Here is a 16327-nt window from a genome sequence, read left to right as displayed (position 1 = left end):
ATTGTGTGTGAAGTGGCTGCATAGATTAGTCCAGGACAAAGGTTTTAGATAAGTTTAACAGCATGATCATAATCATATGTAAGATGCTTGCTTTTGTAATTGTAGTGGTGTTTGTAAGCTATGGGGTTAGGAGCAGTCAGCTATCTCTTTGTGATTTGCCAGACCTAATAAGCCCTTCTGAGAGCCTGGGCTTGTTAGTTCAGGCACTGAGCCACCTGAACATGGTTAATCTGCTCTCATGGCCCAAGCTAGTGTGTTTGCATCAGCTGCTCTGTTGTGGGTAAATACAGCAGCTGAGAGTGACATTTCCTCAGAAACTTTAGCACTGTGCTTTCATGCACAGCACTGATACAGAGATGTAAAGAATAAATTTGCCGTTCTGCCAAACAGCAATTTAATCTGTACTCCACAATTTCGTATGGCACATTACAGTAATTCTGTTCGGTCACAAGGTTATCTTTTTAATGTGGTGGTTTCTGTCTGTCTCCATCTAGATTTCAGAAGGCTACAACATGAGCATCCCTATGCCAGGCCACCCGGTGAATTTTTCTGAAGTAACAATGGCACAGGCTCGGAAGGATGTGGCTAAACTCGAAGAGCTTATTGATGCTCATGATGTTGTTTTCCTACTAATGGACACTAGAGAGAGTCGATGGCTTCCTGCTGTCATTGCAGCCAGCAAGAGGAAGGTATTGTACCATAGCTTGCTAGTATCCTTGTCACTGTATTTTAGCTCTTGCATATCAACTGGCTCTGTCTACCTAAAAGAACTTAATGGGATATTGAAATATTTGACAAATCTTTTGTGATTGTGCAGATTTTTCTTCTTGTTTTCTGTAGCCTCAAAGACTCTGTAGATGACAAAAAGAGAGTGTTGAAAAGAGAAAATAGGAACTTGTATCATAGAATGATACAGGTAGGAAAAGACCTCTGGAGGAGATCTGGTCCAACTCCCTGTTCAAAATAGGGCCAACTTACAGCATGTTGCCCAGGGACTTGTCTAGTCAGTATCTTTTGAGCGTCTCCAAGGGTACATATTTCACAGTAGCTGAAGTAAACTTCCCTTTGCCAGTGAGCTACGCTGCCAGAGAAAAGATCAGAGTGTGCCTTTAGTGTGGACCTTACTGAAGTGCAGCTTCAGGTGTAACTGAGTGTATGTAACCAATAACTTGATCAGTTCCTACTGAATCCCACTGTCTTTTCTGCAGTTTCTAGTTGTGGTCTCTCAGCAATCTTTTAGCTGTTTAAAACTGGCACAGAAATGACTTAAAAAGAGGGCAAAGCTGAGTATTGAAACTGGAAAGTTCAAGGCCAGGTTGGATGGAGTCTTGGGTGACATGGTTTAGTGTGTGGTGTCCCTGCCCATGGCAAGGAGGTTGGAACTAGTTGATCTTAAGGTCCTTTCCAGCCCAAACTATTCTATGGTTCTACTTTAGGACTGAGGAGAGAATAAACTACAAGGTTGAAAGTGACTATCCAGAAATGTTTTGAAATGCCAAGAATGATGATGAAACTCACAAGCTTATTTGTGAAGACGGATAATTCTTGACAGCTTCCCTCAAATTCCCTCTGTTCAAGAATTCCTGGCTATAAGAATGAAAAATGACAAACTTGCTGGACTAGAATTTGTCTATCTGCATATGAAGCAGTATAATACCTTCCTTCATGTTTTACTGGTGACTGTCATATGTAATTGGTTTTGCGTTTTGCTATATTTAAAACATTGCCTGTAAACTTAGTAAAATCTGTTAGTTTAAGTATTGGTTTAGGATACTATGGTCATAAGCTTCAGATTACACTAAGCACTTGTCACAAACTGCATAGGAAGGGAAAAATGACAGTGTAATTGTGCACTGCAGCTGCTTCTGCTCCCCATGTGACTAAACAGATGCATATGAAGACCATAAGTAATCATTAATTGCTTTCCTCACTGAGCAGAGGATTTTTGGGATAGCAGACTGGGATTTCATTGCTTTGTCACACAGGAGTGTTTAGTAAGTTATAGTTCAGATTACAGTGAACTGCAAAGACCACATATAGAGTTTCAAATGACATGAGAACTTGTTATTGGTAGCCACTGTTGTACTTAAATGCCACCTACAATATTTGAGCACTTAGAGAATCTGACTATACAGAGTATGCAGTACCTTGAAAATAAATCCTGAGCTGGAACCAGAGGAGGTTTTACCAATAATGATACTAATAATTGTATGAATGTTTGGCCAAATTTGGATATATGGATGTTAGCAGCTTAATTTCCATGAGACAGTGGATGTGATCTGAACCCAGCTTCAGATGTAAACTGTGTAGGTTTGTTTAACAATTAGAGGGAGTTGTTGGTTTGTATCATGTTTCCCTGACAGACACAGAAAAAGGTAATGGTTTGTGGATTTCTGAAACAGGCTTTTGTTCTGGTTTTGGTTTTTCTAAATGTTTGACAGATGGAATGTTGCACCTCTCAGCCAATCTGTTGTTCATGGCTAGGGTGGTGTATAGGCAGTTAAGAGGTGGTTCACCCATCTATAGTATGTGGGGTTTTTTGACATTTACAGTGAATAAAACCTTGAGGCCTTTTTTCCCTTCCCATTTTGGCTCGCTTAAAATCCATTGTTCTCTCTGTGTTTTTTTGTTCACAGTTGGTCATCAATGCTGCATTGGGATTTGACACATTTGTTGTTATGAGACATGGACTAAAGAAACCAAAACAGTCAGAATCTGGTGATTCATGTTTCAACAATGCCACTGGTTCTTCTGATCTTTTGGGATCATCACTCTTTTCAAATATCCCTGGCTATAAACTGGGTTGCTACTTCTGCAATGATGTTGTGGCACCAGGGGATGTGAGTATAACCTTATGCAAATGGTGATTATATATCTCTCTTGTTGTGACTTGATTTTTTTATTGCCTTTAAATGGTGTTTCATAAAAGGATTTGGTGTATGTTGATATACACAGGATTAAGAAATAGCTCATCTTTTATTTGGAAGATCAAAGGCACATATCTAAAGGTGTTTTGTGTAGTAGGGTGGCTGGTTACTTTTGAGTTACTTTTTTCTTTCCTTTAGAGTTGTCTGTCTTTATAGTCCACCAGGGATCGGACACTGGACCAGCAGTGCACGGTCAGTCGGCCTGGGTTAGCCATGGTAGCTGGAGCGCTTGCAGTGGAATTAATGGTTTCTGTTTTGCAACATCCAGAAGGGTGAGTCATTTCTGATTGGTGTTCAAAAGGTGTTCTCTGAGAAATAACATCTATTTAACCAAATCTTTCGGGAGAAGGAGGAAGTACACATGAAGTAGAACAATTCTGTAAGGTGTAATGCTGCCTGTAAGTTAATGTAATGTATAGGTCATATCTACTATATAAGTGTAACTGAACAGTGTTTGAGAGGACTGATTCATCAAATCTTAAGTTTTTGTCCTGGAAATCGGCAGTTTTCTCTCCTTCTAAGTTTAAAAGTAGGAAAGTTCTGTGACTATTTCAAAAGAAGAAAGTATTTCTGTAGTATTTTCCTTTGCTCAAGAGAGTGTTTGAGTGTGATGAGGAGCTATCCAAACTCCACATGTCACCTGAAGGGCTTCAAGATAATCCTAATATTCTGAAATCTTACTTAAAATTAAGTGGGTGTGATACAGAAATTACTCTGAAATTCTGCAAGCTGAACCTTAGGCTTGTTTTCTGTCTTTAAAATCTGTGAAAGAAAAAGTGAGTTAGGAATTGGATATGAGTATGTTACAAGTGTCTGAGTCTAAGTCTGAAAAAGGGGTTTTATATTCCCATGCTGAATCTTAGTTACTGTGAAACAGACTTTCCAGGTAGGTTCCTTTCCAGATTCTAAACTGTAAGCTGTAAATAAATGTCTTAAAGCTTACTGAAAATTCTGACTGTTGAGTGTGTTGTCTTGTTCTAATTTTACCTCTTGGATTTTTGGCAGTGGTTATGCTGTGGCCAGCAGCAGTGATGATAGAATGAATGAACCGCCTACTTCTCTTGGGCTTGTTCCTCATCAGGTAAATAATTTGAGAGTAAATCCTTTTGTTTAAAAGCTGGGAGCTGATATAAAGCAAACATCACAGACTTTGCCTCCTTGACAGAAACATACTGTATGCTGCTTCCATTCCCCAAAGGACTGACTTTCCGTATTAATTACAAAATATAGATACAAAAACCAAATCAATCAGACAAGGTAGTTGTGCTCCTTGTGTTGTCTCTGTCTTACCTGTAGATGCACAATTCCTGCTATCTACTTCGCAGGAATTGGTTTGGAGCAGACAGTATGTGGATAAGGCAGCCTCACACTTGTCTGTTCCCTCTCAGGGCAGACAATATGAGCATCTCCAGGTTACTTCTGCTCACTTTTTAAATCCCCCCTGACTGAAAAGAAAAAAAACCTAACTCCAGCCAGCTCACGATTATTACAGTTCTCCAAAATACTCACAATTTCTGGTGCTGTACAGCAGCCTTTATTCTTCTACTCAAGTCAAACTCTAGTTGCAGATATGGTAAGGATACAGTTTTTCAAATTGCTGGATAGGCTTGGGTTTATTTGTTACATTGATACAGGCCTTCAAAAAACTGCCTGCTGATCTTATCCCTACAATCCTGTCCCCTGTGATACTATCATTAAAAGTATTCTGTGCCTCTTTCTTTGTGTTGCTATCTGAGTAACAGCTTGGATGGTGCCGTTGTATAAATAAGTAATTTATTGGTTTCTCTGTGGTGTTTTTAGATACCATTGGTTTTGTTGTGTGGGGTTTTATTTTTGCACTAAGAATAAATCCTGATTCAGAAAAAGATAAAGCTCCTAATATGTTTTCTTTGCAACATCCAGGTAATCACAGGCTCTGGTCTACATAAAATTAGTCTAATTGTGTTTATAATGTTATGTAGCAACTAGTGTTTACACATGGGTCATTTGAAGCAATGGGTCCTCCTGGGTTCTCTCGCTCTCCAGTAATTCTGGAGTCTCTCCAGTTCTTTCTCAGGTGTGTCTCTCCCATACCCTGCAGGATTTTCTCCTTGTTCCTGTGGGCATTGTCAGCTGCAGGATTGGTTGGGAATATCCAATTCTTGATTAGCTTGTTGAGATGCCCTCAGTACGAGGCTTTTTCGTTGCTGGCACGCACAATCTGCTCACTGGAAGGTTGTTGACTCTTCTCATCTTTGGCACTCATTGGTAACTTTAACAATGACAGATGGGTTACTTAGTTATAATAAAGTGAACTCCCTTATCCTATAGGGTTATCTGTAGTTAAAATGCTAATGCTGTTGTCAGCCAGGCCCAACCCATGCCAACTGCTGCAGCATATCTGAGGGAGATTTTTTGACCTTTCATATCTCAATAGGAAGAAAAAGTCAGCTCTAAATCTTATTCATTTGCTTTGTTTCAAAATGGTGACTGTGCTCCAGACCTCTGGAAAACAGATCTGTAATTTGAACTTTCTCTTAAAAAGTGATAGTGAAGAAGTCATTCCCCTCCAACCTAGAAATACTACGTTAGATAGAAATATTTTTAATTAAAAAAAAAAAAATCCCAGTAAACTTTTTAGAGTTTACTGTTTCTACTGGAAAAAGAATGATCTCATCATCAGGAAATACAGGAACTCTGAGGATGTTAACTGTCCAGTCAGTCCTCTCTGATTTGTTTTATACCCCCAAAATATTCTACTTGCATTGTTGTTCTGGTTTGGGCCATGCTTTACAAAATGATCCATATCAAATATGTATTTTAATCAGTAAATTTTTCATTGAAGAATGGCTCTTGTCAAGCCTATCTCTCTTTTCACATTTACATTTAGTGACTATTACCAATATCTTCTCTCTTAGGTATTCTAAGACAAATACAAATGAAAAGAGACATTTTTCTTTTTCAAATACTGTGACATCTCATCCTTTTATAAACTGCTGGTTTCTCCTAGGAGTCACCCGTGTGTTTAACTTTACAACGTGGCTTTTGATTTTGATTGAACTTTGCAACTAGAAAAGTCAAACTCCAGGTGGTGCTGTGCCTCTGTTCATGCTTAAATAATGTGGCATTTAGATAGTTGGGCCATTGTTTGCATCCAGAAAAACAGCAATATATGTTGAGTAGAACTTGACTGCAGGTGTTATTTGGGGTCACTGCGTCAGAACAGCATTACCCCAGTTAGAGATGTCCCTTATCTGTTTGTTGAAAGTATGTCTCCAGTTCATGTCAAATTTTGGACGTGTTTTTTATGGTGGTAAAAAAATTGTAATTTGTTCCATTTTCCAGATCCGTGGGTTTTTATCAAGGTTTGATAATGTTCTTCCAGTCAGCCTGGCCTTTGATAAGTGCACAGCCTGTTCAACCAAAGTAAGTCTGAGTTTGCACTTTATTTATATGTATACTCAATGGTGTTGCTCCAGGTCAGCCATGGGGTGCTGAGGACTGCTTTGTATTTGACATTTTCTCCTCCTTAGGGCTTGGAATCTGTGTTCTCACTTCAGCTGAAGTTCTTTTGCCCTCATACCCTTTTTTAGCTGTCTTCCAAATTTCTTTGGCATTACCTATTAGCATGCTATATCCACATCATCATTAGTCAGCTGAAGAAACCAAGCAGAGATTAGGACCAACACATTTCTGAGAAGTGTATCACATAAATACAGTCAATATCTTTTAGCTCTGTAGGAAGGAACACAATCAGTATCGTTTCTAGTTAGTTAAGAAATTGTCTGTTCAGTGTATAAATATATCCTTCTTAGTATCGTTACAAATATGTGAAGTTCTATAAATTTCTGGTTTATGAGACAAAAGAAGCATATAAAGAACACTTCAGAAAAGTAAATTACTTCCATAACATTTCTTTATTGAAAAGCCTGTTTCATTTTGACACTAGTGTTGACAGTCCTGAGTCACCTAATAGCTTTACAGCTGTTGCCTGGATCTGAGCTGTCCTGCCAGAACACTAGGGCAGCCCACTAATGTGTCTGTGTGAGGCCTCTTCAGTCTTGGATTGTTTTCCTGTACTGTGGCCTTGAAAAGTTTTTTCTGGCAAATTTTCTGTAGTGAGAGTTCAAGAAGTTTTGACTGGGATCGCTCAATGGGAAGATGCAGAGGGTTTGACTCATGATTTGGACTGCTTGGGAGTGCCATTGGTTTAGTTCACATTGATGTACCTTGAGACTTAACTGCAAGATGTTCTTTCAGTTCTTTTCACTGCACTCGTCCTTTCAAAAAGCTACAAGAAACTCTTGAGGCACTAGAGTTTTTCCTTTTGAGGACTTGCACAACTACTTCTTCTGCAGAATTGCTTTGATTTCTCTGGGCCATCTGGGTACATTTGACAAGTTTTGAAGGACTGTTAATGTCCATTTTCTCCTCAAAAGTTGAAGCACTAGACTTAAAATTGCTGTTATTTTTAGAAACATGTATTTACTCTCTTGAATAGCTGAAAGCTCAGCAGTAGCTAAAACTTTCCGGTGATGGAGCCTGAGAAGTTAAACTGCTAGAATAAGCTTTTTTTTTTAATCATCTCTAGTAAGGACATATTGATATATAAAATCAGTAAAACCATACATCTGTGTAGACAAATTCAATGCAGGTATCAATTTTTTGTGAGGAAATCATTTCCTCTTGGAGGTCATTTTCCAGAGAGCCCTGTTTTACATAAACAGACTTGATGATTTAATAAAAACTGCCTTGGATTTTAGCAGCTGTGCTATTCCCAGAGAGATCACTTTTCATGTGGTTTGGGTATTCAATTACTTCTGTGCTGAAAAGGTTGCTTCATCGGCGCACGTATTTCCTTACAGTAGAAACACGGCCTCTGTTTACTTTGCTAACTCTCTATTTATTAGCATAAGAGTATGTCACCCTGTATTATCTGCAAAGCTGATGCTGGTACTTTGAAATGACAAATCCAATTACAATTTAGTTGTGGTCTTTATGTTGGTTGTTTTGTTGCTGTTGTTGGTTTTCTTTCTAATGCATTGATTTAGCATAATTTCATCCTGATCTGTGTCACATTTGCTGTAGATTTAAACTTATAGCAGAGAAGTGGCTTTTCTAACATAATTGAAATTGCTGGTACCTTACTCATTTTCATCTTTCTTATGTCAGCATTCTCGTCACTATAACTCTTAAAACATAAAACTAATGAATTAGGAATTTAAGAAGAATCCTGTACATCCTTACGACATCCAGTACAGCTGGATGACTTGAGAGAAGCTGCTAATGATCTGCATGCTTAGAGATTAGATTCCATTTCATTTTGACTCACAGTCATGACTTCATTTCTCCGTTTTTGAAGCTGAAGAGACCAGACGTCCAAGCAGGCAGCTATTCCCTATCCAGAATTGTCCTAAACAGGCTGCATGCCAGAGAAGCTTCCCGCAGGCGATTGTTCAGGAATTTTGGGATGGTCGCAGCAGCAGGAAACCAGTCTATTTTTGTTCTGGGCCTAATTTTCTTAGTATGATTTCCCCCTCAGTCTTATTCTGGTTCTGCACAAGCGCGTGCTAGAATGGAAAGTATCCTCTTTTAGAGCAAACAGCACTGCACTGCCCTGGCAGTTGAGTAGTAAGTCTGAGGAGCAGTGTAAGCTCTTCTGATGGGAGAGTCCAAGTTCTATAGTATAGATTTTTATTTGTAATAACTATTTTCCTTACAGAATGTGTTAGCTAAGCTGTCTGAGTGGTCCTGATCCTCTGCTACCTGATCCTTGCAGGCAACTGGCTAAAGCCCTGAAACATGAATGTTCAAATATGTATCTAAATGCAAAACTGCCAGTGTTTAGATTTTAGTGAGGGTAATGAACATTTCCCTGTTACTGCTCCTCACTCCTCCATGTGTGTCATGGAACGAACCAGGAGACCTCATAGGTTCAGAGTTTAATGGCAGAAAAAGATTACTGTTGCTAACCCACTTGGATATACAGCTGCCCTTTCTGTTTCTACATATTGCTCACAGACCCTATTTTCTCCAGAGGCCAGATTTATTGTCCTTGTGCTAAAAGATAGCTTATTTGCCTTAAAGAGATTTCTCTCCTTCCCCTACTAAAATGATTCTGATGTGTAATTATCTCCACTATCAAAACAAAAAAGCAGCATAAGTATCTTTACCAATTTTCAAGTTCTTTCTCAATTTTCTATTCAGTATGCTGGAAAACGGAGTCACTGACATCGTAGTTTAACCACTGAGTAATTCTAATGACTTACCTTTTAAATGTTTTTCAGTGTCATTGCATTTCATAAAGCAGTAGACACTAGGATAAGGATGACATTTTAGGCACTATGTTACAGTTTCTGTTTTCAGTCAGGATATTTCCCTACCCTTGCAGATGTTTTCCCTTTTTAACATCCCAGGAATACATTAAACGCTTTTGCTGTGACATTTACTAAGTGCCTGTGTTGCGTAAGTTATTCGTGACTATTTCAGTTTGGAAATCTATCATCATGTAGACATAACAATGCTTTTATTGTTCTCATCTGCTAACTGCTTTGCATGCATTTTTGCTTGAAATGGTTCCAATCGGTTATGATAGTAACCTGCACTGTTCAGTAACTTCACTTGGGGTAACTTTTATTCCAGCAAGACCCTTCATATTTGCCCTACCTGCATTGAGAAAGGACTTTCATAGTTGCATTCTCCCAGTAACAGCATGTTACACGATCTGTCAGGGAAATTCTTTAATCTTTTTACATTATACACTTCTCAATTCAAGTACGTGTTTATGTTAGAGATGTGTAAATCATGGGGGCGAGGGGGGAAAGCCTTAGTCTTTGCTGTACTAAACCAAGTGAACTCTTGCACAGCTTGCAGAAATGATGGAGGAAATGGGGAAAAATGTTTGTCCTTCAGCAATGAACACTGCAAAAATGTAAAAGAATGTTTAAAAAGAGTTATTTCTGTAGCTGTGCTGTAACGGTCGGTCTGTGTAACCGAGTTGACTTACAACTTGCCTTATTTCCTGAATTTACATATGTTAACATTAGACACTTCTACATATAGCACAGCCTCTGTGTTAATATTGGATAGATTTCATTCCGACTTAAAGAATGCATCATTAATATACTAAGGCATATTTTCAGCATACTGAGTTAAATGTAATGCTTTTCTTAAGGTGGCAGAGAAATTTGCTTTATAAGTGACTTACAGAAATGTATCGCTTTTGGTTTTCCTCGTTGAAAACCAAATTTGAGGGTTTCTTCATTGAAAGAAATGCCGTTTTAGCTGGGGGGAACAGAAGATGGCCTTATCTTGCCCATAACTTTGGAAATCGCAGGCAGACTTTACTTCTCTGGATATAAATTTTAATTCAGTGAGAGAATTTAAATAACATTATTTTCAAGAGGAGTTATGGTGAGGATGGTTTTACTGCTGGCTGCCTGAAAGATGGAAACATAGAATCATAGAATGGTTTGGGTTGGAAAGCACCTTAAGATCATCCAGTTCCAACCCCCTGCCACGGGCAAGGACACCTCACCCTAGACCATGTCACCGGAGACTCTGTCCAACCTGGCCTTGAACACTGACCCCGTGGCAGGGAGTTGGAACTGGATGATCTTAAGATCCTTTCAACCCAAACCGTTCTGTGATTCTAGGTAAAAGGATACTGATGGAAAGAAGCTGTGATGTGTACTAAGAATGCCACATCACACCCTAAGAAGTGCTGACCATGATAATGGGAGCATTGTGATAGAATTTTGTTCCCTTAGAGGAGGGCAAATATCATCAAGAACCCCAGAAATCTTAAAAGTATCATTAACTTTAAACATCACTCTGTTTTATGGACAGAGGAAAGGCTGTGGAATCAGCAGTGTAGTCAGTTTTGTGCATTGGAGAAGGTGGGGAGGTGTCTGTACAGAACCCCACAGATCAAATGCTTAAGAAGATTTCTTGAGAGGGAAAGGGAAAGAGGAAAGGAGAAAAACGTGACAGAGAACATACAATACTCTGAAACTTGTTTTATTCCCTCTTCCCTTTGCTCTAGAAAATCAGCAGTCCTGTTGTCGCTGCTTTTGGTTTCGGAATAGTAAAGTTGCTGGACTAAGAATCCCTTTCTAGTAATAAGCAACACGCTTCTGCCCTTCAGAGAAGAAAACAAATGATTTTGTTATTCTGTATTTCCATCATTTGGTGAATTTGCTAAGTGTTTCCTGATGTTTAAATGAAATTGCATGTTGATTTACGCTGATGTGGCAGCACACCGTGTTAGATAGTAGAATCAAAGCTGTGTTGCAGAGAACCCAGAATTCAGTCCAAGAGGCAGCTGGTATGACTGACTGGTCCATGGTATTGACTAGTTTCCTTATCTCCAAGTTAAATACTATTAAAAGAGGTAAAAATATGTTTTAATAATTGTTCAGTGATCTTAAATGGATGCAAGATGCTATTCTAAGCAGTTGTAAGTGGGAGAAAGAATGGTTAATGAAGTCCATCTTAAATAGAACTCTCTATTATCTGCACTAAAAGGAAAACCAGAATTAATTGCAGTCTTTAAGTGAAAAGACACCTAATATGGTTTCTGTACCATCAGTAAAATGAATTTTTGCATTTTTAAGTTTAAAATACTGGGTTTAAGGGGGAGAAGAAACCTGCCATTGTTAAAAACATTTGATTCATGTTTCTGACAGGTTGTATTTCTGTAGCATTTAAATTAAATTCTGTGGGTCTTGGAGGTTTTTTGGTTTTGTTTCTCAGTATTTCTTCTTCAATTACATTTTAACTACAGTTAGTAAAAGACTATCAATCAGTAAGAAAGAGATAGCATCACCACAATTCTCTAGTATTGATATGGTCAATACCTATCTGTGTCTAGAATACCATTTCTACTTCTAATGGCAGCCTCATGCTGCCTTGTCATCTCTCTGTGAAGCTGTTGCAGAATTCGTTCTGTGTCAGTAAAAACAGACCCAAACTAAAATGCTCTGACTTAAAATACATACTTGCTGATAAACTCTCATATAATACTTGCAAAACCAAAGTTGGTGAATACTGAAGTGGATAAAAGTAGGAGCACACAGTGTGGGGTGATGGTATGATGATGTTCATCCTACCACTGCTGAGTGTAGACCAGTTCAAACCTCATCCTGGAGGTTTCCTTCTGGAACTCCACAGCTCAGTTGCTGAGATGAGTAATTTGTAATTGTTCTTTTTACTTCCATAAGGTTTTTGCATACTTGCAGCCTAATCCCTTCTATTCCCTTATTTATTGTTCCGCTATTCCAAGGATTTGGTATATATTCCTCAAAGAACATACGGACACAGTGTGCTTCATGTCTGCCACTTATGCTTTGAGTTTTTTATTTGGAAGCTGAGGAATCACTTTAAAAAGAAAAACAAGCCCACACGTGTCTGGCTGGAACTTATCCTATGCTTTAATACTAATGACCAGTAAAAAAGTTGTTTAATATGTTGACATATTTAGTGCAATAATTGAGAAAAAAGTATTTGTTCATATCACTTCTGTGCAAAGAGGGTTAATGGTCAGAGTATATATGAGAAAAACTTGAACCAATGTGAAAAATCAAGTCTAAATCACATGATTACGAATTTGCAGGCTAGATTATTGTCCAAAACAGTCATTTGTACTGATGGTTTTGACAGACAAGTACTTCACATTGGTACAGTGCAGCACTGTGTGCAGTTCACAATTTCAGCCATAATTCCACCTCTGTGCATTAAAAAGGAATGCCAACATGCAACAGTGAGACATTGGAACTCGATCAATGTTCCTCTCTTCTATGGTCAGGTCTTGTAAGAGTTGTCTCATGGAACTGGGTGAGGATATGGGAGCCTCATTATTTTTTTCCCCTCATGTTTATGCAAATAGATTTTGCTTTGTTAGAATCTCATATTTCAATCATGCTAAAATGTTAGTTTGTAATATATAAACGATATATAGTTTACTTGGATTTGAATTATATTTTTGATCCATGACTCCCATCTCAGGGATGGGTACTGCGTATTTTCTCAGATATTTTTTTAGTACCTTCCTATTTTTAACTATAGCAGTTTTTTCTTGTGTGCTCTTCTGCATTCTTTTCATTGCAGTCTTTGACAGGAGTCTGTCTACATCTATTCCTCTTTTCTTTGGTTAAACTTAACAAATTTTCAGCCTCTCTTTATTGGGCAACTGTTCTTTTGTTTGCAAATACCCATGTAGGCATTTTTGAAGAGTGTAAGTGTAACCTTTATTCAGTTTTTCCACATTTTTACAGTGTTGCCTATATCTATGTCTTTGCAGAAGTACTTCTGGTTTTGAAATCGGAAAAAAAAATAAAGGAAATTGAGTTAAAAAGATGGTAAAATAACTGAAACTGATGAAATCCATTAAATACATGTGGCTGGGGGAAAATGCTGCTTTTCCTCCAGTGCTGTTTTACGTAGGTATTGTAGCATAATAAAATCCTCTCTCTAAAATAGTCTGCAAAACCTGGATTTTTGAGCTAGAGATCTGGAGTTAGGAACTACTGAGCAGCTGCAATTTCTGCTGAAGGCAGTGATGGGTTTGGGTGCTTAGTGTCTGGCAGATCTTGCCTTATTGTTGAACTGCTGATGGCAGGGGAGAGCTGGGTGGAATAAATGACTTCTATGCAGTACCCAGTCATTACTGGCCTTTTGGTTGCTGAAGCCAGCGCACCAGAGATGGACCACTCCAGTCTTTATAGATCAACCTGGAGAGACAGCCAAAATGATATAGAGTGTAAGACAGCTTTTCTGTGAGAAGAACACATTTTCTTCAGTGAGCGGGGAAGTGACCTTGCTTCACTCCCAGCACTAGGGATTGTCTGTGGAAAATGAGTGCTGTTTCTGACTGCTGCTTCAAGGCAAAACTGAGAATTCAGCACATGGGTAACAAACATGATCCAGCCACAACTCATCAGTAACCTCCTGTGTGACTGAGGAGAAAGCATGGCTTTCTGCAGTTGCTGTACAATAGAGAGTGACTAATGCCAGGATGAACTGGAGCCAAGAATGTTGTAACTGCTGATGAGCTAATCAGCATAAATTTTGGACAGGAAGCAGAATGGGGATAAATAAAGTTGTAAATATCAGTCCAGTGTAAAATGTGGAGCGAGCAGGAGATGGCTGTTAGGTGACTGAAGGATGCACCCGTGTATTAAGAGGTCAGGACAGATGATCTAATGATGTTGTCTACTTGAAACTCTTTTGTTCCTGTATTCCCAGTGTCTAAACTAGAGACGTTTATTCTACTCTCCCTCTCTCTTTATCCTTTCTTTAACCTCTATTTACTAATGCTTTGAGGTGGGGAATGCCTTAAACTTGTAACCGTCCGGTAGAAGGTCCTTATATTGGCTGTAATCTGAAGATGCCATTTTGTTTAAAATTAGTTGGGAGAAATATTTTAGAAAGGGAAGAGTGGTGAAGATAAAGCTCTCGGGTTTGTCTGTAGTGTTAGTCTATCGATTCCAATCAGGAAAAAAGCTTACTTGTGTACACAACACATCAAGGTTATTTCAGAACAGCACAGGATGCGTGCAGATGCTTAATGTTGAGAAGACCATGCTTAAACTTACATCTCTTAAATTTCTAAGACTCTTCTTTCCTCCTTTTCATTATTCAAAAGAAGAAACTGGAAAGTCCTAAGCTAAAAAACTCTTGTCGAGTTCTTTCAGGGCCTGTTCTTCAGTAAGTTAATAATCCATTTTCTGTCCGTTGCAACTCAGAATCAGTGTAGGTAATAGCAACAGACAAAGCACATCTGTATCACTACATTCCTACTCTAAATTAAAACAGCAATCTCTTTGTTAAATGAATTTTCAGCTTTTTGTACTGGGATTACTTAAGGTTTTATACTGATTTGCTTTAATTTTTAATGCTTGTGTCTGCAGAGGGTGTTTTAATTATTTGGGCATGAGCCAAAAATGATGCCATTCTTGCCTTGTGCTTTGTAACCTGGCAGTGTTTTCAGAACAGCCTTCTTCAGCATGCACCTGCACTACAGCCTGCCTCCCACCTTTGCTTTATCATCTTGTTCTTCATTGTGTCTGAATGCGCGATTCTGAATGACCATTCGTACGCGCATTTTAGATGATAAATTGGAGTATTGTCAAAAGGTGAAGTGTCTTAAAAATCATCTTTGTGTTCATGTAGCATTGTCAGACTTCTCCATTCCAATGTCATGAACTGAGTCCCTGAGAAATCATCACGTGATCAGAAAAGTTCAGTTTCGTTGCATTGTTTTGCATAAATGTATTACAGGATCACCTTATGAGGCTTTTCTTTATAACTTTTTAGGACCAAATGGTCATAAAATCAAGAAATTAACGAAAAGGCAGGAGTCTAGGAGCTGAGGATCTTCTAAGGAAACCAGAATTATGGGTCTCTTGATAAAACTGTGAACACGAGCAGTGCTGCCTGTGCAACTGCCTACACCCAAGATCCCAATGGCTCACGTGCCTCATCATATTTCTTTTCTCACTTTGGAGGATTCTTCACAGCATTGTAGTCTTTCACTAAACTTCCTGTTTTAATAGCAGATATATTGAGCTTTGAAGAGTTGAACCGACAAGACTTTTACATGTCTTCCTTTTTTTCCAAGCAGCTCTTGAAACTGAAATGGCTCTTTCCAACATGCTCACACATGCTCTTTCCAACAATGCTCACACTAGTCTGTTCATTCTGCAATGCCTGTGATAACTGGATAGTTAGCAGTGTGCAATAGTATACCTACATGTGAAATTCCTACATAGAATATTCAATTTTGTGGGGTTTCTGGCTCCGCAACGTTTAGTGAAGTGTCTGTCCCCTTAGGGGGAAGCTGGGGTGGGGAGGGGAAGTGAGCTGTCTTTTTGGAGTGGAAAGTGTTTAAAGCCAGGAAGAGCATACAGCACAGCAGCCGCATTGTTCTGGAGGCAGATATATATATCTATACCCATATGTCTTCTTTAGTGTAATCAATAAATCTGGTAGCAGTAATTTCTTATTTTTCCTGGAAAGTAAACACCACTGTTTGGAGCTCTGCAAATGCTGACTGCTTAGAAAACAAAAAAGCTATCCCAAATGGAAGTACTGGGAAAAGATTAAAAACTCTGTGACAGAAATGAGGCATAAAATGTGAGCCAGTTCCACATCCATGCCCAGGTTCTTGGGATTAGGAGTTTGGGGTTTGTATTTTGACTTAACCAGAAATTAACTTTTATGCTATAAAGCAATCCTGGAGCCAGAGTCTCTTTCTGAATGTCTTTCTACCCGGCAATTGAGACTTCTTTGTGCAGAATGCTATTAAAAAGAATATAACACCAAGGCTGCACATCTGTTTCTTGTTTCAAAACAAGTTCTTTTACTCTAAGCCTCTATTTTTTTCCTCCTACCATGAGATTTGTTTCATTTTCCTTCAGTAA

General features: G+C 38.6%; 1 protein-coding gene across 13 annotated transcripts in view; it reads left to right on the top strand.

The window, feature by feature from the left end:
- Nucleotides 1-16327, top strand: part of ATG7 (autophagy related 7) — a 112359-nt gene that overhangs the window by 17508 nt on the left and 78524 nt on the right. For 10 of the 13 annotated variants that reach the window (XM_030502167.1, XM_030502166.1, XM_030502165.1 and 7 more), the window contains 5 exons: nt 495-689; nt 2637-2840; nt 3084-3199; nt 3933-4008; nt 6252-6332. In XM_030502167.1, coding sequence (XP_030358027.1) covers nt 495-689; nt 2637-2840; nt 3084-3199; nt 3933-4008; nt 6252-6332 — 672 coding nt within the window. Of the gene's footprint in view, nt 1-494; nt 690-2636; nt 3200-3932; nt 4009-6251; nt 6333-16327 lie in introns of those variants that run through there. The other 3 variants (XM_030502172.1, XM_030502171.1, XM_030502170.1) reach the window with 3 other exon arrangements.

The sequence above is a fragment of the Strigops habroptila genome, chromosome 11, assembly GCF_004027225.2.
Source record: "Strigops habroptila isolate Jane chromosome 11, bStrHab1.2.pri, whole genome shotgun sequence".
Lineage (NCBI taxonomy): Eukaryota > Metazoa > Chordata > Aves > Psittaciformes > Psittacidae > Strigops > Strigops habroptila.
The sequence above is the reverse complement of the archived record's forward strand: the minus strand, read 5'-3'. Positions and strand labels throughout refer to the sequence as shown.